Source organism: Gadus morhua, chromosome 12 (genome assembly GCF_902167405.1).
Source record: "Gadus morhua chromosome 12, gadMor3.0, whole genome shotgun sequence".
Classification (NCBI taxonomy): domain Eukaryota; kingdom Metazoa; phylum Chordata; class Actinopteri; order Gadiformes; family Gadidae; genus Gadus; species Gadus morhua.
This window is the reverse complement of record NC_044059.1, coordinates 24,428,537-24,451,827: the sequence shown is the minus strand read 5'-3', so window position 1 is coordinate 24,451,827 and position 23,291 is coordinate 24,428,537. Positions and strand designations below refer to the sequence as shown.

General features: G+C 42.6%; 2 protein-coding genes across 5 annotated transcripts in view; one reads left to right on the top strand and one right to left on the bottom strand.

Moving 5' to 3' along the window:
- Nucleotides 1–499: 499 nt before the first annotated feature.
- gna15.1 (guanine nucleotide binding protein (G protein), alpha 15 (Gq class), tandem duplicate 1) lies at nucleotides 500–15,449 on the bottom strand. 3 transcript variants are annotated; one of them, XM_030371767.1, is made up of 9 exons: nucleotides 15,325–15,449; nucleotides 11,692–11,812; nucleotides 11,278–11,439; nucleotides 9,618–9,802; nucleotides 8,257–8,411; nucleotides 7,005–7,133; nucleotides 5,561–5,690; nucleotides 4,328–4,481; nucleotides 500–2,961 (listed from the first exon to the last, which is right to left on the bottom strand). In XM_030371767.1, exons 1-9 carry the CDS (start codon nucleotides 15,424–15,426, stop codon nucleotides 2,756–2,758), a joined length of 1,344 nt encoding a protein of 447 aa, XP_030227627.1. In that variant the 5' UTR covers nucleotides 15,427–15,449; the 3' UTR covers nucleotides 500–2,755. The 3 variants fall into 3 exon arrangements, with proteins under 3 accessions (XP_030227627.1, XP_030227628.1, XP_030227629.1); XM_030371768.1 differs by lacking the exon at nucleotides 11,278–11,439; XM_030371769.1 differs by lacking the exon at nucleotides 15,325–15,449 and having other exon boundaries at nucleotides 11,692–12,491.
- The window catches only part of LOC115555099 (guanine nucleotide-binding protein subunit alpha-11), a 26,615-nt gene continuing 17,403 nt past the window's right edge, over nucleotides 14,080–23,291 (top strand). Inside the window, exon 1 of one of the 2 annotated variants that reach the window (XM_030371771.1) lies at nucleotides 14,080–15,575. In XM_030371771.1, coding sequence (XP_030227631.1) covers nucleotides 15,440–15,575 — 136 coding nt within the window. In that variant the 5' untranslated portion in view covers nucleotides 14,080–15,439. The remainder of the gene's footprint in view (nucleotides 15,576–23,291) is intronic. The other variant, XM_030371770.1, reaches the window with a different exon arrangement.

The window sequence follows — 23,291 nt, the reverse complement described above, 5'->3', positions numbered from 1 at the left end:
TGGCAAGACAACCCCTGCTGCTGCTATGACTACCTCTGAAAAATAAACCAGCGCTGATGTATACACAGAATTACGCACAGTGCGTTTGACAGTGTCGCCTAGTTCAACGGGTGCTGATTCATGCCCCAGCAGAGGAAAGTAATCTGTCTCATTAATGGTTCTGGGAATAAAGCAAGATTTTGCGGAAGGTCTGCGGGAAGTCTTGTGTTCACTGACACAAGCCAGTTGTATCGTAAAGACATGTCAACGCCAACGCCAGTCAGAGCTACTCAGGGCCATTGAGAAGTCAGAGCCAGTAAAAAAGAGTCAAGAGCTGGTCCGAGACAGTTGGAGCCAGTGAGAGCCAGTTCGAACCAGTTAGAACTAGTCAGAGCTGGTCAGAACCAGTCAGAAACAGTATATGCCAGTGAAAGCCAGGCTGGGCATTCTGGACCAGCTCAGAGCCAGTTTGAACCAGTCAGAGCTAGTTACAACCAATCAGAACCAACAAATCAAACACTTCTTTGTCAGGTGGGTGACTTTTGTTTTTAATTTCTCTTACAAATTCTCCCCTCAAAAAACATATAACAGCCCACATCCAGTGTCTAAACTTCACTGTCACCAATGTTTGCCCACGGTCAATATCTACAATACAGTTAGGCCTACCCAACAATATAAAATTACATATAAAAAATGGGTACCGTAAATATATTATTAACATTTGTCTTGAAAAGGCATTCAATGCACAACCCACAGCCTACGGTAATTTAGATAAAATAAAATAATAATAAAATAATAAAAAACCTCTGAACACAAAGATGGTGGTGGTTGGGAAAATAGCAATTAATTGAAGCAGTCAGACCTTTTAACAATCCGTCTTCCAGGAGAGGTAAGAGCTGCTATTTGCTTCCTATCTGAGACATTTTCCGTGTTTCAATTATGGATTCCCCATTTTCACCTGTGAACAGAAATAGGTTTGATAGCAATGCTTGGTTTACACCGGCACTTTCAAGAAAATTGTTGTTACCTTCAACACCAAAGCTATGCTGGGATAACCCACCTAAAAAACAAATGGATTGGAAACTGGTTGGGAAACTGGGCAATTTCTCTACTTGTAACGTGTTGCCAGTAACCTGCTCATCTTCTGATATCTTGAAAAATATAACATTTTGATTTTAATTTCTGTTTTAAAAGAAGTTATTAACTTTGACACTAGTTAATATCTGGGGGTACATTTGTGTTTGTTTTCTTGTACAGATGTGTACACAAGTACTAGGCTTTCAAAAGCACCCATTGCGCTGGCATCAATACTGGTTGATGTTGACAGTACCTGGAGCAGGGGTCTCAAACTCAAATTACCTGGGGGCCGCTGGAGGTAGAGTCTGGGTCAGGCTGGGCCACATCAAGTATTCCACAGAAGAAAGTAGAACAACTGACCCAATGTAAGTTAATGATCAGACTATAATTAGATCACGGTGGCTATGTAATCGCTGACGACATAGGACATTTCATACTGGTTGGTGGAAACCGGGACATTTTTAGCGTTCTTTGGCGTTTGATGGGACTCAGGACACACAACTCAAAATTGGGTGTGATAAAGTGATAAAAAAGCGTGGCAAGCGACTCAGCAAAAAATGTGCGTTTGACAACAACGCGCGGGCCGCACTAACACTAAACTTTGATGCCAGGTAGGGGGCCACAAAATATCATCCCGCGGGCCTCAATTGGCCCTCGGGCCTCGAGTTTGAGACCCCTGACCTAGAGTGTAATGGTTCAGAGGCCCTCAGGGTCCATTCAGCCCTCATTAAACGGCTCTCGCTTCAGTGCGTCCAACTTCCAATCATGGTCGGTCGATTGTGGGAGAAAGCACAACGCTGCATCTCAAACTCTTACCAGAATGTTATCGCAATCATATTATTATATTATTTTCACTATTAGTGTGACTGTTATTATGGATATAAATATCTGCTTCAATAATTCAAAGGAATTTTGGTTCTGATTTGCAAATTCAAAATGTAATGGAACAGAATTGTATTGCTAGTGTATATTTGGAAAATATCAGAGTGAGTGTGTTACATTATCCTATTGTCATTACCCTCGGGACATTAAGCATGGCTGGGTTCAGGGACTCAACAACATGGAGATCCTTTTTAGCTGCATATCCTAAACAGCAATCCTTCAATATTATTTATCAGCGAAGAGTGAAAAAAAGTCCCTCCAAAAGAGTGGTGACCACATGACAAAAAAACATGCAGCATCTGTTTGTTTTGTGTGTGTTTGGTGTGCGTGTCACACACACACACACACACACACACAAATACACACACTATTGAGAATCTTTCAGCGTCAGCGAGTGAGTCCAAGTGAGAGACGGATTGCAGTTTAACTCCCAAAATTCCCAGGTTCCCCTCGGCAAACCGTTCCTCGTCTCTACGACAACAGACACGATCTAAAGTAATCTCTGACACGGCTGATGCCCTGCTTTCCTCTTGGCTCCTCCGGGCGGGACGCTGCTGACCCGTCGGAGACCGGAGAAGGAATTCAAAAAGAACATTCCAGAGGGATTTCCTGTAATCCATGGTGTGACCCTGGCTCGGTGGTCCGTGACTAACAAGAACCCAGTGAGTGAGCAAAAGCGATTCCTCAACGATACCTCCAAAAAAAATAAATAGGCCTCTCCTGTCCGCCCTTCCCTTGCTCCCTCCCTCCCTCTCCCCCTCACCTCTCCTGGCCTTCCCTCCCCCACCACCTGCTCTCTGCCGTGTGGTGGAAGCCCTCAGATGACCCCATACTCGACGAGGGACTTGAGCAGCACAGTGTCCTTGATGTCGCTGAACACCTTGCGGATGCTGTTTGTGTCGGTGGCGCAGGTGAAGTGAGGGTACAGGGTCTTGCTGTCCTGCTGCCTGTCTCGGTTCTTGGCCTGCTGCACGTACCTCTTCTTGATGAACTGCTGGGCCTCCTCCGCGTCCCGCCTCCTTCCTGTGGGGTTGAGGGTGGGGTTAAAGGTGAGATATTACACCACCAGGTGTGTGATTAGCTGTTACAAGCCCTAAATTCTGCATCTTCTGACATCACAAGTGGGAGTGCTATGCTTTCTGTGATTCAAACGTTCTTGTCTTGATAAAAGCCAAAATGACTAAAGAGTAAAGTGATAAGGGATACTTGAAGAGGACGTGTGGGAGCACATCTATTTATAGATAAATAATATAATATAAACACGTTTCGATATACAAATCTTAAGAATTTATACTTTTTTGCCACACAGTGAGGGAAACGTAAAGGAGTGAATAAGACCTCCTACCTCATGTATAGGCCCCGCCAATGGGCCTCCTGGGCTCTAGATAGAGGAAAAGCTTTTGCGGCCTTATCTGCCACAGGAACATTATAGAGGAGGCTACTGTTTACAGGGAGTTCCAATTTTCCTTTAACGGGTCAGCAAGGACAATGTAAACAGTGTGAATCCTCATGTATCTCTGCAGTAGGGCTTGGCGATTTGCCCCAAAAGTGTAATATTTTTTTTTTCAAACTAACCCCGATTATCGATTTAATCGATTTTATTTCTATAAATGACAAATAGATTTTAGATGAGGAATAACAATGATTTACAAAAGCTAAATTAATGATACACATCTCCGATTCTGCTGCGTGGCTCAGTTTAAGATGTTGAAGTAAACGTGTTGTGCTTCTTCTTTTGGTTTCCACAGACTTTAGGCAAAATCTACAAACTCACTTTGATATTTTACTTATTATTATAAAAAAAGATATATAATCGATTTTCTCTTTTAAAAATCGTCCTAAACAATAAATTTGAATTACGATTAAAAATCGATTAATCGCCCAGCTCTACTCTGCAGGTGCATGCACCTGAAAGAAACTCAATCAACTCTATTGTCACCATTGTAAAAAAGCAAGAGAGGAACACATCTCTGTGAAGCTCAACTGATGCACTGAGCACGGCATTACCACTGCCAGGGTTAGGAGTTTGACTCCCACCCATGCAAATAATGTAGGCATGTTCGCTATTGTCAGTTACTCTGAACAAGAACGGTTACTAGCTACTAGAACGGTCTCCGCCAAATGGAATATATTTAAGAAAGAAAGAAAGAAAGAAAGTGGCAATGCTACAGTGTGCCTCACTTGGAATATATCAGGGAACATTAGTTTTTATGACATCCGACTGAAAATGTATTATTTCTAATTTCCTCAAATGTGTTATTTCTATCGATGCTATCTTGTGGATTGCCTTTTCAGACAATTGCAGAAGATGGGAGGAAGTAGGAACCATACTGTTTATAAAGTACAGAGATCCACACCAGCACTGCGAAACACGCAAACAAAAGCTCACCCGTGAAGTCCGGAAAGTACTTCTGCAGGTCCGACGTCTGGATCTTGTCGGCCAGGATGTCGGTCTTGTTGAGGAAGAGGATGATGGACGTGCTGGCGAACCAGGGAGAGTGGATGGTCGTGTAGAACAGAGCCAGGCTCTCAAGCATGCGGTTCTGGAGATAGACAGAGAGAGAGAAGAGCGAGAGAGATAGAAAGAGAGAGAGAAGTTTAAATTATTTCACAATACATACAGTATGTCTTATTTAATTGAGAGGGAGAAAGAGAGAGAGAGAGAGAGAGAGAGAGAGAGGTTTAAATTATGTCACAATACATGCAGTATGTCTTATTTAATTGAGAGAGAGAAAGAGAGAGAGTAAGAGAGAGGTTTAAATTATTTCAAAATACATACAGTATATCTTATTTAACTGAGAGCGAGAGAGAGAGAGAGAGAGAGAGAGAGAGAGAGAGAGAGAGAGAGAGAGAGAGAGAGAGAGAGAGAGAGAGAGAGAGAGAGAGAAAGACAGTGTGAAATCATCAACATGATAGGGCCAGAGAAAAGTGGACAAACAGTGAGGGAGGATTAGGTAAGCATCATGGGTACTGCCGTGATGAAGACGTAGTAATCTGGTTTGGATCGCTGCAGAGGTTAATGAATAGGTTGGCAGGTAAAGAGAGGCGTGCACATAAAGGGCTGAGAGACAGAGAGAGAGAGAGAGAGAGAGAGAGAGAGAGAGAGAGAGAGAGAGAGAGAGAGAGAGAGAGAGTCAAACAAAGAGCAGCGATGGAAAGGCCGATTCCTAACACAACAGTGAGACCTGTTGGTGGAAGGGAATCCCTACCTGTGGAGAGGGATGCTGTGAGCAGTTTGATACCTACAAGCGGTACGCCCAGAGCTAACCCAACTAGCGGGGAGTTAATGTGTGGCACGAAGGAGGACAGAGAGAGAGAGAGAGAGAGAGAGAGAGAGAGAGAGAGAGAGAGAGAGAGAGAGAGAGAGAGAGAGAGAGAGGCACACAGAGATACGACAGGCAGAGAGATTGAAAAGTTTGGCAGGTGGTCGAGCATGCAGAGGGAACCAGAGAGGCTAAACAAACACACCAGATAGGCCCTATAGAAAACCATTACAATGTTCATACAAAGTCAACACATACAAACACACACACACACACACACACACACACACACACACACACACACACACACACACACACACACACACACACACACACACACACACACACGTTGCTCTTACGTCTGTATCCCTCTCCTCCAGGACCTGATCGTATTCACTGAGGGAGGCCAGGAAGATGAGGGAGGTGACGTTCTCGAAGCAGTGGATCCACTTCCTGCGCTCAGACTTCTGACCGCCGACGTCCACGATCCTGCCCCGAGGAGAGGAGGGCGAGAGCTGTTTTAAGAGCACATCTTTCCAGCTCTGATGGAACCTCTCAGTCCGATTGGGCATCTTGGCTTGTTTTGTTTATGGTGTACTGCTGGGGTCATTGTGTGTGTGTGTTTGAGTTTGTGTGTGTGTGTGTGTGTGTGTGTGTGTGTGTGTGTGTGTGTGTGTGTGTGTGTGTGTGTGTGTGTGTGTGTGTGTGTGTGTGTGTGTGTGTGTGTGTGTGTGTGTGTGTGTGTGTGTGCGTGCGTGCGTGCGTGCGTGCGTGCGTGCGTGCGTGCGTGCGTGCGTGCGTGCGTGTGTGTGTGTGTGTGTGTGTGTGTGTGTGTGTGTGTGTGTGTGTGTGCTACGTGAGTACGGCTACTAGTGATGCGCGAGAGGGCGTTTTTTTAACACCCGCCCCAACCCGACCCAAGACATTTTCCAAACCGCCCCGCCCGACCCGTGGGGAATTCTGAAGCGGCCCGCATGACCCTCCCAATTTGACCCGCAAAAAAATAAAAATAATAATAACAACAAATAAAATAAAAAGCCTGGGGCTGAGGCTTATGCCTCATTTAACACGCAACTAAATGAGAAGGATTTGTGCTAAATTTGCATTATTGTGAAACTTCAACGGCAGGTCTACATCAAACAACAACAACAACGACAGCTTTACGCAATTATTTATTGAAGAACTGTTAACAAATGCGTGGCTGCGGGTTTTGACTTTTTTGACCCGCCCCACCCGAACCCGCGGTACTTAGAGAAAACTGCTACCCAACCCACCCGGCCCGCGGGTGCCCGCGGGTAATTGGGTAACCCGCGCATCACTAACGGCTACGCCTTGTAATCGCTCACTAATGACTGGATGTTATCCCATATCGCTATTTAAATGTGCGAGTGTGTGTGTGTTTGTGTGTTGGCACCAGGACTAATTGCACAACATAATAAAAAACTTCAGTGCAATCATGAACCATTTGGCAAAGGCAGCGGCCACGTACCTGTCAGTACCTGTCAACAACTGTTTAAGCACCATTAATCTATCACTTTTACATTTGCTTTAATTGTTTTTGATGTAAGCCAACAAAGAGAGTTTGTTGGTTACTGAGTGTGCAGCTCAACCAGTTTTCTCTTTAAGTATGTTTTTAAAGCTTGGGTGATTTCACATTCATTCAAAGTGAACGAAAAAATGAACTCTGTTTTGAGTTTTGCTAACTGGGCATGGAAGCAACATCAATAACCATACAACAGCAAAACCAGCAATACAAAATAGGCCCCTGCATTATAGTTCAGTACAATCCACTATAGTGTCCACCTGAGTGTAATGGTCTTGACGTTAAAGGAGTAGTCATGGATCCCTGTAGTCGGGAATCGAACCCGCAGCACGTCTTGGGCAGTTGGGATGTAGTCTGGAGTGGAGATGCGATCCAGATTGCTCAGGTAGCTATGGAAAGAAAAAAAGAGTGTTAGAAAGAGTTAAAGAGAGAGAGCTAGAGAGAGAGAGGGAGAGAGAGAGAGAGAGAGAGAGAGAGAGAGAGAGAGAGAGAGAGAGAGAGAGAGAGAGAGAGGATGGAAAAAGTATAATATTTAAAAAATGTTTACTGATGAGAAAAAAAACTTATAACACTAAGAGTTATACCTCTGTCTGATTTAAAGTCTAACAAATTAACAAAAGGAGAGGGTGGGACACCATTAAGAGAGAAACATAGGAGGTGGGAGGTGGGGCAGGCGAGAGAAGAAGGGGATGGGGGGGATTTTTCTATCTGAAAACAAGAGGAAGAAGACTATGTTGCGGAAATGTTGGTAGGTGGAGGATGGGGGGGAGGGGAGCGGGGGTACTTGCAGACTTTGGCGGAGGGGTTGTATGTGACCGCTTTATGGCTTGTTATAAAACACCATGTCATTAACTGAATGTTGACCGAGTGTGTATCTTATCACCGGTACTGTGGTGAGTGATACGCTTTAATACACAAGGAAGAGAGATAAACGCCAAAATAGATAAGGCAGAGCGAGTGCTCTATTGCCCATTGACTGTGGTTTGAATGTTATTAAATATGGAGAAATAAACAATTGTGTGTATATATATATATATATATATATATATATATATATATAGAGAGAGAGAGAGAGAGAGAGAGAGAGAGAGAGAGATATTTGTAAACATAATTTCTTATGACATTTGGTTTAGCTGGCACGACAGGAAATGCTTGCCATACATGGTTCTTTCTAGAAGGTTTTTTACCGTTGGTCAGAGAACAAGGATGAGAAAGAGATGTATTACCAGCCCTCTCTAGTGGCTCGTTTCAGAATAACACGTCACACTCTTTTTCTTAGTATTAACACAAGGTCAGTGAAAAGGGAGAAACTCCGAGGCGACACGTTTTACTCTGTTAAGACTATTGCCTAGACTATAGCTAGACTAAATGGTTAGTATAGCTAGACTAAACGCTGGATTGTAGCTAGACTAATTGGCTGGACTATAGCTATACTAGACTGGACTACAGGCTGGGCCCCGGCAGCCAGGCCCTAAGGGGACCCTGAGCGGGGGACCCCAGCTAGTGACTCACTACTCGGTGGAGTCCAGGAGCTGGTACTCTCCGCGGCGACCGTAGCAGATGCGGATGCCTCCGTCGGCCCAGAGCCGGCGGATGGCGTCCACGTAGCCGCGGTCCAGACGGGTCACCTTCGCAGTGTCCTCCTCATGGATCCACTTGGCATACATCTGAGGACCCAAACACAGATTCCCATGGATGAATATATATATATAGAGAGAGATTTATATCAGAGCCCACTTTATATTTGACCTGTACTTGAGACATGCAGTCTCCTTGGGGAAAACCAGCAAATCAAGCTTCTTTGTGAATATGAGTATAAAGCCCTGCTGCATATTCAGATTCAGATTCAGATTCAGATTCAGATTCAGATTCAGATTCAGCTTTATTGGTCAGGTTTGTGTAACAAACAAGGAATATATTAAACAATGCCAGGTGTGGCGAGGGGAGGATGTCGCTTTGTGTCATTCTATTCCTAGATATTAAAGAATAGATAGATATTTGATTGGGTGTAATGAATGGAGGAGGTTTTCAGGTTTTAGCTCAACTACTGATAATATTGATACAGCCAACCTCCATCGTGAAAAAGATCTGCTGTGCGTAAATGCTGTGTGTTCGAGGATTATGTAGACCTACAACAAAGATTTAGCTTTGCTTGCATTTTTTTCATTTCTGGCTGAGTGTGCATGTTTATATGCCCCCAGACGTAGGTAAGTATATGTGCATGTACATGTGTGTGCGTGTGTGTGTGTGTGTGTGTGTGTGTGTGTGTGTGTGTGTGTGCTAATGTGCGTGTGCGTGGGCGTGTGTGAGTGTAGGTCGATTTTGTGTGTGTTTGTTTGTGTGTATGTGTGTAAGCAATATGCATCCAAGTGTGTGTGTGTGTGTGTGTGTGTGCGCACGCTTGGGTGTGATGACGAATAACTTATTTTAGGACACTCCGCCATGGAAAGAGACAATGTTAAATTGCAATTCACTATGGGGAAAAACAAAGACATGCCTGCAAGGCTGCAAGACGGTTTAAGGAATCTACACATCAAAGAAGTCAGTAGATTGGCATCGCCTCAGTATCAGATTTTGTGTCCACAGCAGTGGCAACGCAAATGCACCTTTTACACCTTTAGAGTAGTGAGAGGAAAGGAGGTATCTTTAAATGCAAGGGGAATGTATACAAGTGCCTTTTAAATCCATTAGTAAATAGTAATGATATAAACAAGATTCATAACATTTGTATATATCTATTATAAACATTATGATTAATAATTCCACGACAGTGCGCGTGTGTGTGTGTGTGTGTGTGGGTGTGTGTTTCTTTGTGTGCATGTGTGTGTGTTTCATTGTGTGCATGTGTGTGTGGATGCTTGGGTGCGTCTGACCTCGTTCTCTGTGTTGGAGTAAGGGATCTTCAGGGCCTCCATGGCAGTGGTCAGGGCCTGAATGGCGGTGAAGATGTTCTGGAAGATGCATTGAGCAAAGGCCTTCCTCTCGTCATCCGTGAAGCCCCGGCCATGGATGATCCTCATCTGGCGGATGAAGGTGGTCTTGCCACTCTCCCCCGTGCCTGAGAACGCAGACAGGAGAGCCGTATGATGCATCCTGTATCCAGATCATTTATTCTAGGTTTTCTCATGGTATCGTTTAACATTTGGATACATTTCATTAGGGAATAATGTGTGGAGAGAGGGTGTGGAATTAAAGAGTGTTGGCAGGTTTAAAAAGTGCAATAAGTTGGCCATTTATCGTTATTTTGTATTATTAATTAAGAAACTTGCGAGGAGACGCATCAGTGAATATGTGAATTTGTTTCTGGGTGCGTGTGACCGAGTGAGTGTGTAAATTAGTGAATGAGTGAGTGAGAGAGATAGGACGAATGGGACAATATCCAATCGTTAGAGAGCGCTAAAATGTTATAACACATTAAGGAAAGTGACAAGCAACACACTCCGCAACAAGGCCCTCACCCACAGAGAGTTACATCCAGAAAAGAGTCCCCTTAGCCAGCTTGTCCTGGAACTCTGTCCAACATATAGCAACCACCATATCAGGCAGAATCAAATTATAAGAACTAGAGTAAATGGCTACTTGTCCCTTAACAGAGAATACACAGTTGCAGAATACCTGACCACCGTGACTGACCCAAAACTAAGAAAATCATTGAGCAGATACGGAATAAGCGAACACCGCCTGGCCGTCGAGAAGGCACGCCAGACAGACCTGGCTCCAAAGAGAAGACTGGAATTGAGCTGCACTTCCTATATTCCAGAACATCAGGAACACACACTACCAACTTATTACACCGCCATGTAGGGAGATGTAGGATGTGCTACAGTGAAAAAAGCGGAAAAGTGGTAAAAAAAACAATAATAATAACAATAATAAAACGTTATAAATGAGTATAATGAAAAATAATATTATAAATGTAGATTGAGAAGTACATGTGAAGTGCCAAAAAATGAACAGGTGTGGTTGAACCGATCTTAAGAAAACATTCAAATTGAGTCATGGTTAATGTATTCTATCGAAAATACTAACAGGTTCCCACTCCCTTGCGGGAGACTATTGAAACGTGCGTTTCGCAATGAATATCATCGCTTTGCTCACACTAACCCATCTGCAGATAGGAAAACAACTTGAACTCGCGGGATCGGATTGATCTCAAGAGGCTAATATAGGAAATATAGCCATATCTGTGATCCAGGCCCAATTTGGCACTCGGCCACAGCATCAAACCAAAGGAGCAAGCTTTAAACAACCCGTTCAATCATTGAATTCTCATACGTCCACACATATTTGTCATAGTTTGTCAAGACGTTGTTTCAAATCGGGCCATTAGGGTCATTGGCCAGTTGCCACTGATGCGACGCGCCTTAGAAATAGATCACAGGCCGAGGCGACCACATCTTGATTGTCGTATTATTACCACATTTAATTCAATATAATGGATGTTCTAGTCAATGATATTTAACCAATCGCCTAGGATTATGTCAGGGAATACTTTCAACTATGGATGACGGCCAACGCCTCTTATAGGCCTACCTAACAGGAGAACTTTGATTTCCCTTCGTTCTCTCTTTTTCTGTTCCCGGAGAATCTTCTGGATTTCTTTGTCCAACACGATGGTGTTCTTCTCCTCCTCTGACAGGCAGCACATACACGACCGATGGCACCATCGGACACAACCGGCCATGGCGAACACCACTGAAATGCATTGGTTCGTTAACGATCACACATGACAATGAGTCTTTAATGATTGGAAATTAGGTTAATGTGGTTGACAAAGTGCACTGTTCTTGGCTGCTCATGATTATGTATTTAAAATCTAATTTTTTTTAAAAAAAGTAAATCGCGTGAGTTCATTCAATTATGAACCATAGCCAACGCTCTTCTTCAAACCATCAGGTTAGTTTTCAAAAGTCCACGCTCAAAATGCTTACAAACCAATACGCCTACCTTTATGTCTGTCACAATCCTCGGGAAAAATCGGCCGCAAACTTTTCTGTGCGCGTTTCGCTGTCCATTTTCCAAAACCAGTCAAATCACAGCATGCTTCTGTAACTCCAGCTCCTGCAGGCTTCTCATCGTCAAAAGCAAAAAGTTTAATCCACAGTTAATAATAACCTGCTCCTCGGGTATTACTAGACTCAGCACGGTAGAGAGGAGCACTCTCAGTGTGTCGTGTTGTGAACTCCACTCTCGCTTCTCTGCCAGTGGAATGCGCCCTGGGTGACTGGCCTGATCTGCGCCATGGATAAAGTTTCGACTGCTGTTTATCCCTCCTCTGGACCGCTACTGTAAATCCCCGCTCCTCTGTTTATGTCCGTGTAGTCTACCGAGTTCATCGGCTGGCAAATCTCGAGGGCTATAAATCGCACACGGCCGTAAAGGGAGAGTTGATTGTAATATACGCACGATGAAGTGAAGCATTGGCCTGTAGGTCGACAAGTCCCTCTTCTGTTTATGTGCTTTGGAAATAATTGTTGTGTTCCTTTAACTTTCTTTTTACTTGTGTGGAGGGATCGTGAACGAGTTTTCCTAGATATAGGCTTTACCTAGGGCACAACAGGTATTTGTCCGTCCCACCCCCTCTCGAGTTCTTCGGATGTGTATCTTTTGTGTCTGCCAGCCGAACCGGTTTGTCGAGGCTTTCATTGACTCACCAGCAGGTCTCCGATATTAGGATCACCTGAGCTCGCCATTTCCATGGCAACAGAAGAGTTGAGGGCGAACAGAGCAGTGGCCACAGAGTAAGCAATGGGAGGGAGGGAGGGAGAGATGTGGGGTGTGTGTGCGCGCGCGCGCGCGCGTGTGTGTGTGTGTGTGTGTGTGTGTGTGTGTGTGTGTGTGTGTGGGGGGGGGGGGGGGGGGGCGCACACATTCAAAGGGACCATAGATGGGTGATCCATAAAAGACAATGGAAAATATATAACATAGATTATTTCGGTAATGGGTAGGCCTTGACAAGAATAGAACAAAAAACAGGTGTTCCGCTCCGTCAAGTAAGGAGGTACCCTTTCAGTCGAAGTACAGCCTTCGCCATAAGAGGCCAGTGTTCTTGAGGGAGCGGTGTAGGACCTAATGGTATCCACCGGCAGGGAGAGTTCAGTGCAGCGAGAAGACTTTGTCCCTTGACACTCGCTTACAGTGAACGATTAATGATTAATCTGACGACCGTCAATTGAGTCATATCGCAGCAGCATTTGGTATAATGTTTGCACACCATCCAACAATGAATCAACACTTAGTTAATGCAAGGGTTATAGCCTACGACAAAGGCACCACACAACCAAGGCTACAGTGACTTGTGGATCAGAAAGAAAAAAATCCATCTTTGTCCATCTTTTTGCACGTTAAACCAACCAATCGCTGACCACAATAACAATACAGTAAATTAAAAAGCCCCGTTCACAAAATATATCTGGATGTATGTAGACCTATGTTTTTGTAGGCTATCTACAATTGCTCTTATTGGCTATTTGTGAGTACAAGCATCAAGACATATATGTTTTAACTCGACAATCACATCTTTATGCGTCCCTTTCCATTCGCGGGATGTATATGTATCAACGTTATTGGGCCTAAACCATCCGTTTTTGATGTCATGCAATAACACAAGACGTCCACAAGATGTCACTAGGCTAAATTACAAATTGTTCTTCTATTTTGCAGACTCAGTAGGCTAAAAGGATGGCTTAATAAAAAAACGACAAAAAAATTATGTTAAGAGTTTGATTAAATCTCAACACTGCTGTTACAATATAAATATGACGTCACCAACGGCCAACTAATGTTGTGATTTTGTACATGCTCACACTCTTAGTTGATTATTCTTTATTTTAAGTTTGCTATACGTGATTGGTAGAGAAGTATAGGATGCTAAACTAATAGAAAATACCGTTGCATTTGACATTTACATTTACCCTGAATCAACATTGAACTGGTGTATTGTCATGTAGGCCTATGTTGGGGACGTCACTGGTGGTGTTTGACAGAAATGGGCGTTGTCCATCCAGTTAGGCTAAATGTCTGTTTCTTGATACGCCTCCAGCTCTGGATAATTTCCTTGTTATCTCTCAAGCAAACTTTACAAAAACAATACATTAGCCGACCCAAGGGCCGTCGAGTTGTGTTTTAATATGCCTTCGTTCGATCCCTTACTTCACTTCTATCTAAAGCATCGTCAGTCAGAAACCGCAAGTTAGAATGCGTCTCCTTCACCTCGTTCCCAGGCGTTCTCGTCTCACGACCGTGCCTGGAATGGGATGCTCCAAATGAGCGTTATTTGCGAAAGAGAGGGAGGGACTTTCAGTTACATTGGTCTAACAGCGAGAGAGGGAGGGACTTTCATTAGAGAGATATGTTTCCGTTAAAGGTTTTGGATATTGCTTTAACAGAATGTACACAACATAAGGTCTAAACCTGATATTATTATCCTTTTAGTTTTTTTTTTACTTCTTGCCATGTTCTTTTCTCCAAGTTTCGGGCTTTGGAAGTAAGAGACCGGAAATTGCATTGATATCGACCAGGATAACGCTAAAGTCCGGATCCTCTCTAAGCCTAGCGTTTCTTTTACCGGGGTGCTGGAGAGTGGGTGACGTGCGATCATCACCAGGAAAAAGATAGCAGGAACGATACAATGCACGGAAATTAGAGGACCATTCGGGAAGATTTTGGCTGTTTCGCACATTTCACCGAGGCGGGAGGACGTTTTGGATAGTCAAGAGCATGTTTTTTAGCCATATACCTAACGTTACAGCATCAACTATGACTAGCTGATCCAACGCTACGTTAGCAGCGAGCTAACCTAGTGAGCTAACCCTGCTCGTTTGGTAGTGTTCTCCTTGTCAAGTAGATCTCACCAGGACAAGCTGAGCTGAACTCAAATGTAGAGCTTCATTGCTGGGCGTAAGCTATATATATATATATTTATATATATATTCGTCGAGTGGTGGTAGTGGCGGTGGGCTACATTGTGTGTTTATATTTAGCTATAGCAGATGGGCAGTGTGACAGGCGTATGCTCTTTGCTTTGGGGCGGCTAGGCTTTTCTTCTGGACAGCAAACAGCAGACTTGTACTAATGTGGAAGTCCTGGAAGAGCTAAACGTGTCTCTGGTTCCGAGGTTTTTAGATTGTGGCTATCTGTGTGGTTATTTTGAGATGCTTTGATAACGTCCACTGGTGATGTTAAACTGACAATTAGCTGAAGCGTTTGGAGTTATTCCCATAAGCAAAACACGACTAGCATTGGATTAACGTGACTGGCGACGGTTGTTTAGTGCGGGTTATAACGTTAGCTCCTCCGGTATACTCTAACTAATTTAACCTATTGACAGTTATTTTATAGAAACATCAGAATCATCTGTCTGCAAGGGTGTTGATTGATAGCTCATTGTTTGCGGACGTGCAGAGATCCCATTTCTGACACTCACTTTAGCCCTACGTACAGTGACTTGAAACTTGGAAGAAACTGTCAATATTTGACAGCTGCACGGCCCACTAGTAACAAGGCCACACTTTGCTATATTAAAGCAGGACGTTTGCTGCAGGGCTTGTTAGGAACATATATCGACAAGGATTCACTTACAAACGTTAGCTCCATTGCCCTGGCTGTCCAATCTATAGTTTTTCTTGAGGTTGTAGTTTGTTGACTACAGCTCGGCGACTCCATGTAAAACGGGATTTTCATTATTGATGCGGTGATGACTTTAGAATCCACGATGGCTTGTTGCCTGAGTGAAGAGGCGAAGGAGTCCAAGCGAATTAACCAGGAGATCGACAAGCAGCTCCGACGAGACAAGAGAGATGCGAGGAGGGAGCTGAAACTTCTATTGCTGGGTATGCATTCATTCAGATCTCTCTCACAATGGTGCTAGCAATGTCGCGTTGTGTTTTCTCTCAACTAACATTCACTCACACCAAGTCTGCTGCCGTCTCAGTTATTCAAAGTAGTAACATTATTTGGATTATTTTGTATGCAAAACGTTAACTATTGTTGTAGCCCTCTAACCACGGCTCCATTTACATAAACACCGTGATAGGCAAACAAGTTCCAGTTGAGTGGGAGACTGTGGTTTGTAAAATATTTCAGTTATATTTAACAATGATTGAGGGTTATAAAAATAGTTAAGCTGTAAATGATACATTCACCAGCGGCATGCATGTGGAATTATTTTTTAACCGGATGTGAATCCTAAAGATCCCATAGTGGTATATCATAGAATTTGTCAATTCAATTAGAGTATCTAATCTACCTAGGCCTAAATCAAGACTCGATTAGGGCACACACAAATGACATAATTTACACAACATCGCAATGATATCAGATGTCATTGTTTAGCAAAGTGAAAAACAATCAACTTTATGTATGTATGTATGTATGTATGTATGTATGTATGTATGTATGTATGTATGTATGTATGTATGTATGTATGTATGTATGTATGTATGTATGTTAGGCTATACGTGTAGTGATGAACAATATCCAATTATAATGTTATCCAATTTGTTCTTATGGCCTGTGATGTTAGTTGTACAATGGCCATGACTTTGGAGTAGTCTTGACAGCCCCTCTGCCTTCTCAAGCCTTGGGGAATGATATCTAACTATTTAACCATATATCAGTGTTTCAATATCATTTCACTAATCTATTAAGTAAAAGGGTTGGGATACATTCAGGTGTGTCCTCAAACACCATAATGTATTGTATAGCCTAAACTGTTAACCGTTTCCCTGACTGCGTTACTGTCTATTTATTCAGTCGATGTGTCACTCTTGGTGTGTCTCAGTCTGTCTATCATTCCCTAGCATGCAGCCAATTGTGTCAGCATTGAAACTGTTGTTTCATAGCTTCTTTAAATTAATTCCTCCAGCGAAGAGGGGAATATCATCAGTGTCTTTCATGGGAAATGTTGGTGGAAAATGGTTTCCAGAAGCTAGGCCATATGATCGCAGGGAAGTTTTTGCCTCAAAGAAATAACCTGCGGGGCCAATGTACAGAATTTAAAGGTTAAACAAACTAAGTGGAGTGTAGGATGATTTTGTAATATTTCATTGTAACGTAACTTAATTATTCTGTTATTGTACAAAAGGAAAAATCTGAGAACTCCTCCTGAATTATTTTGATATAATTGCAACAACCTGATTGTGGTTGTCTTTTACTTAGCTCTAACTTCTCGTTACAGCTCAGTATATTATATTGCTTAACTTTATTGTAACCATAAGTCCTTATTAGAGATGCATAGACCAAAATAACTGTTTGCTGTCCAATTACCATGTTGTATGATGCCACGTTCAAGAATGAGCGTTGGTCATTCATATGAATTGAATGAATCTGAAATCATGAAGGGTTTGAAACTATCTGCTACATTTAACAGGCTGCAGGTAGCAATTATGTTAATTCATTTATATTCTTGAATTATTTAGTTCCCTGGAAATGAAGATACTTTTCCCATGAATTAGAGATTTTATTTTAATTCTGTTATCACATATAGCCTATAATTTCTTGTGGACCATTTTGTACTAGTCCCCTGTAGTAAACCTGTCCGACATTAAAGTTACTACAGTACCTATGAACCTTATTGTGAAACACTAGATGGGCAGTCCTTCTTTTAGATTCAGGGACATTTCTTTTGCCATCCACCGGTTGCCATTTTGTAGCAAAGTACAACTGCTAAATGTCTAATGGATACAGAGTGAAGAGAACAAACTACATTCCGTGTTCAGAGTTTGATGTCTCAGATCTATTGGCTGCGCTCGCCTATTTTGGCATTGATGATGCAAAACCAAGCATCTGTTTGGTGTGTTGTTGGCCACCACAATGTTCAACGCTGATTAGGAACTATAAATGTGGCAGCAAGGACAAAAAAAAAAAAATATATATATTATAGTGCTGCTTTTCTCGTTGCAGATAATGAGATTGTGGGCTGATGACTCACTGAGAGCAAATTGAAAGAGATTGTTTTGGAAGACTACTCTTTTCTCCCCGTAATTACCCTGTTTGATGGAAATAGCCAAACTAAATGGGAGAAGGCTAATTTGTTTACAAAGGTGTAGGGCAACCTGATATCACTTTATTTGACAAAAGAAAAGGTGAATAAAAGATCTAAGCTGTGCCCAAAGCTAGTTGAAGCTTTACTGTGGTTTAGTTGTCTCACATCCTTTGGAAGAGATTTATAGAGCATTCTTAATGTTTTATAGACGTGTAGTGTAGCCTGTCATTGCATTGTTGTTGGTGATCAAGTTGTTTACATTGACTGGTGGGTTCGAAAATTCTACGCTTTTTGCAAAAGCCTTAGCGATAAGGGGTGAGTGGCATTGCTCACAGTTTTCATTACTAATAAAGTTATGCCTCTGATGTAATTTTGCAGTGGCTCGGAAATCCTGCTGTTTGCAAGACTGACAGCCTAAGGTTATGTCAGTTCAGCAGCAGTTTTAATGTAAAGGGTTGGTTTAACTGTGATGTAAGGGTGGTGCTTTGTGTGAACGGAGCTCTGCATGCCGTCTTTGAGGACTGTAACAGGTGTGTGTTGCATTGCCGTCACGCACAGAGGTAAGTGTGGATGACCTCTCTGTTGTAGTGCTGAGGCAGAAGCCTACACATTTCAGGATTCAATTTCCACACTGCCTGGAGAGTGCTGGGTAAAGGGCATCCATTTTATTCTCTGGATTAGCATTTTCTGTTTTTTTAATTTGGAAGAGACAGAGTTGTGTTCGGTAGCATGCTAACGTCTCGTAGCTAACGTGAAGACATTTGCCGCCGCTTCTTGTCACCAGCTCAGACATTTGCTTCTATTGATACATTTTATTGCCCCCAACAGTTCTCAGAATTTAAACAGATGGCGAGACAGTTGTTGCAGTAATAGCATTGTCTGAACCTTTTAAGTGGAAGACTCCGGGAAGAGCTTGCATAGGAAGAGCATTGTGCCGGCTGCTCTGTTTAGCTAATTAAAGTCACAAGTAATTAAATGAGAACAGCCACTGGGGATCCACAGTAACAACCCTGGCCTCTGTGCTGGACATTCCTCGGTTGAAAGTACACGTGTCATCGGCTTGGTGGAATAACTGTATATGCATCTTTGTCTATCTTTGTCTTTCACTCTGATATATATCATACACACTTTTGGCATATAAAGCTCTGTCTGTGCATGCATGTGTGTTAGCAAGCATTTAGTTTGGATTTTGAGTTTACTGAATTTGACCACATTGTATAAAATGTCTCTCTCTGTCTCTCTGTCTCTCTGTCTCTCAATCTCTCAATCTCTCTCTCTCGTGGTCACATCTTGTTGAATATTGACAGTGTTAGTGGAAACCTTTCTGGTAACACAGACTTTTTCCTTATGTCCATGTTGACAGATATCGTTTGGCTAAGTCAATGCTATGTAAACCTGCAGAACATGTGCCAGTGCATACAGCACATGTCACATGATGTTGACTTTTGTTTTCTCGGCGCCAAGTTATGACTCAACAAAGCAAGTTATATTCTTCGGAGCAGGAACATCATCACCATTCATTTGCTTAATGTCTCAAGGGTATTGTTTGCCTACAAATCTACAAACCATTGACAATTAGTCATTCATTAAACCATTAATGAGTGGTTTAAAAAAAGAACAAAACTATTTATTTTGTTAACTGTACTTTAACTAACTACTAGGCTGGCATGGTGTTTATGCTGTAGGCCTGTGTACCTGAATACTAAATTATCCTTTCAGCAAATTTAACAAACGTAATTAAAACTTGTGGCACCGTTTCAAACGTCCTCCAGGATCTCCAACATAGTAATCTGCCATTTTGTCTCAGTTACTAAGTCCCATGTATATATTTTGTGTATTCACAAATATGGTATACCGACGCTGAAATGGTATGACTACGCCACGTTGTGCATGGATTTTAAACCTCATAAATTGCAATGCACTACAAATATTTGTCATCCTTTTGAGTGTAAGACAAACGGACAAGCCCGTCTTCAAGTTATATGCACACATAACAATCCAAGCTCTAGAAGCCAAATTAACGTGTTAATATAAATTGTGTTTGTTTTTGTTATTTGTTTGATTTATGGGACCTTTCTAATGATGATCATTGTGTGCCGATCATATTAAAGTTCTTCTTGTTGGTGTTGAAATGTCTGTAAATAGGCGTTTGCCTGCCTTACCCCGATTCAGACGAGCTGTTTAATGTAAAGTCATCACTGTGCATCCAGGAGGGGAGCTCGATGGGTTTGCATTAGCTGCTTACATTGACAGTAGCCCAGCTCCAGTTCATGTGAGGGGAATACACTTGGAATTACTTTAAAAGGATTTCCAAGGTGTCCCAAATGGTGGAGTATTCAGAACAAGTCAGATGAGTTTGTCTGAGCATTTGATTTAATGATTATCTCCACCAATCAGCATTTGCTTTATGGTAGATTAATTTGTTTGCTCCTCTGCCAACCACACTAAGCCTCTGAGTAGATTCATGAACTAGATCTCAGCAAACCGTCTCATCTGGACCTGGCAACAACTAGTTTTAAGCAGAAGAAATACAGTACATTTCCACTGTCTGCACATTTAATTCTTCAACACGTCCAACACTTGAGTTTCTTTGTTGCGTGGTCTCTTGGAAAACCCAAAGGTCTGTATTTCATAAAGGCTACCTCCGCCCATCATATCATGGGTTTTTAAGCTACAGTAAGCCAAGGACTGGCTGTGTTTATTTGGGTCCCTGTCGACTGCTGCCACGGCAACAGGAATTGTTACAGTACTGTTATCCTTGTCTGTGTTTGTTTTTGGTCTGCATAAACAGCCCACACGTGAATGTCAAAAGATGTGTAAAAGCAGCATCTGCGGCGATCAGATGGTTGACCCCCTGGTTTGTACACAAGTGTTTGCCGAAGTTGGCAAAGTGCTCTGAAGTAAAGATTTTTTTCAATGTGCAGTGCATTTCGGAAGCACCCTTCAGCAAGTCCGTTGGGATTGCTTCGCCCAAAAATACCTTGGATCCATAGAAAAGATTCCCTTGTTGCTGCTGACGTTTAAAAAAAGTTTTTTTAGCCTTACCCTTTGGTTTGGATGTATTGAATGCTTTAATTGAGAAGTCTACTTGAAAAAGTGCTAGCCTACTTCTTCTTGTTCATCATTAATAATAACAATAATTGTCACTTAATGTATCATATAACAAAAATATAATTGTTCTTTCTTTTAATATTTTTGCAGTAAATGAATCAAGCTCATTTAATCATCGCTGTTCGTATGATCTTTTGTACCTTCATTCAAATTTCAATTAAGATTTTAAAGCACAGACTACAGGCCTGTTTTCTAAAGGATCCTAATTTTGTTACCAACTGTTTCCTAACACTGACCGGCGACGTGACCTGGGACTACTGATTATGACTAACCAGAATGAAAGTCACACAATCCACCCAGCAGCAGCAGCACACTGTCACATGACTTTCGCTCTCTGTATGATCGTTGAATGTATATTATCTTACAACACGACCAAGGCCGCCATAATGCACGGGCTTACCTGGGCAGAAGCCCCAGGGCCTATGACGATCAGGGGGCCTATCATGAGCCAGAATAATAATTGTATTTTCATTTTTTTTTTTTAATACTGGCTCATGATAGGCCCCCCGATCGGCGTAGGCCCAAGACAATGTGATTCTTTTCTTTTTGTTCGGGGCTTACAAAGATCAGAGGCCTATCATGAGCCGAGAAAAATAGAGGGTCACTAGTGGTAGCTGGGCCCAGTGGCCACTTGACGCCACAACGGCAAAATGTCGGAAAATAATTGACACATCTTCAATGTAAGATCCCTTCTCCGGGCAGGGGGCCTACGAAACCTCCCCAGGGGCCCAATGGCAGGTTAATTCAGGCCTGAACATGAGAATCAGGACTCCCAGTAGACATGTTGATGTGAATGAACAAACGAGGGGGGATGTTTAGTTTAAAATATTGCACATAAGCTGCTTTTCATTTTCACACCTGAGAGATAATAAGCGATTTTCAAAATCATAATGCTTAGCGATGTCCTCTTGTGTTGCTGTTGTTGTGTTTTAAGAACCTATTTTGATATTGTTTTCCACCTCTTTGGGCAAACGTTGCCTGTACATTTACATTGCAGCTAGCACATCCAGACTTTTACTTTTTATTGTAGCATATTTTGTCTATTTAAAAAGAGTAAAGGCTACTCCTGTGGATCTGGTGAGTTTGACTGCTGGAGGGAGGCAAATAAGCCCGGTAGGTGTGTGTAGTCGTGTGCTGTGTTAGTCTGTGAGGCACTGCTGTTTGTCAAATAGTGATGTTGACACACCCAGTTTCGGTAGCTTTGTGGCAAGCAGGCCATCAGCAACTATACCTTCCCCACACTGCTCCCATTCCCATTAGACCTTTTAGACATACAAATTCATCCTTAATACCCCCCAATCCAACCATGTACTGCCTTGGTAAGGCCAAAGCCGTTTCGTGTCTGTCTGGCCGAATATTTATACCTAGGTCTGGGTTGCCTGGTACAAATAAATGAACACCAGATGCATTTCTTTACATGGATGCTCATTGACCAATCATGCACTTAGTGAGAAACACGCCAGTATTTTGGGTTCATTTCTCTGCTCTGTGAAGGTGGCGAAAGGGTTTTTGGTACTTCTCATTGGCTTTAATTGTGGAAAACTTCTAAGTTGGTTGTGCGAGTGGTGTGCCAGAAGGTCTGCCATTTCGTAGAGCGATATTCATGGTCTTGTATGGCGGAGTTGTCGTGGCGTGCGGTTGTTCCTGCCGTTGACCATGTGGTAGTCATCTTGTACACAAAAGGCATGCTTGTGCTGTGGTGATGATACGGGAAGAGAGGGTGGAGATCAACGGTTGGATTATACCTTTTGGAGGAATTGAATGAATTGCACGGCTGGATTGAGAAATGGAAAGAATACTGGTGAGATTGAATCTGAAATAGGCAAAATGAATGATCATCATCATGAAGTCCTTTTTTAGGAGGGAACTAATGACGGGAATGTCCTTAAAACTGAAATAGAATGTAAATTGTATACTTTGCTTCCCCCCCCTCTCTTTCTCTGTCTCTCACTGTCTCTCTCTCTCTGGCTACTGTCAGTGTTGATAGTGCAATATGTTTCCTTGCGGCCCACTCACTCATTGCGCTTATTCAGAGATCACATATCTGAGCACACACAGGGAAGGGAACAGGACACAGGAGGACTCACAGATCCTCGTCCTCTTTCCTCTCCGCTCCCTCCGCGTCATGATTATGACGGGCGGCTTTTCCTGTCCGTCCAACGCTGTTCATATTAGTTGTGTTTTCAGTGGATGAAGCAAGAGAAACAGGGGCCAACTGACCTGGTTGTCGGCATAGCAGAACAATGAGTCCTCGAGCAAAGATGTTTCTTGGCACCCATATGGGAGGCAGTGTCCCTTTTGGTTTATTTCTAAGAGAATTTGTTCTCATTCCATCTTATTGAAGTATATTTATCTCCCAGTATATGTCTCTATAACCCTTTTTTTAATAACATTTTTAGGTTAAGAAATGTATACTTATCTCCTAAGTTTCAGATGTTGGATGCTATTTTAT

What these genes read in the sequence shown, in the direction of transcription:
- gna15.1 (XM_030371767.1), bottom strand. Translation starts at nt 15,426, where the DNA reads ATGAAAATCCCGTTTTACATGGAGTCGCCGAGCTGTAGTCAACAAACT. An exon ending in GGATTGTGACAGACATAAAG is followed by an intron (nt 11,440 to 11,691) that starts GTAGGCGTATTG and finishes AATGCATTTCAG; the next exon opens with TGGTGTTCGCCATGGCCGGT. An exon ending in GTCAAGACCATTACACTCAG is followed by an intron (nt 5,691 to 7,004) that starts GTGGACACTATA and finishes TCCTCGGGGCAG; the next exon opens with GATCGTGGACGTCGGCGGTC.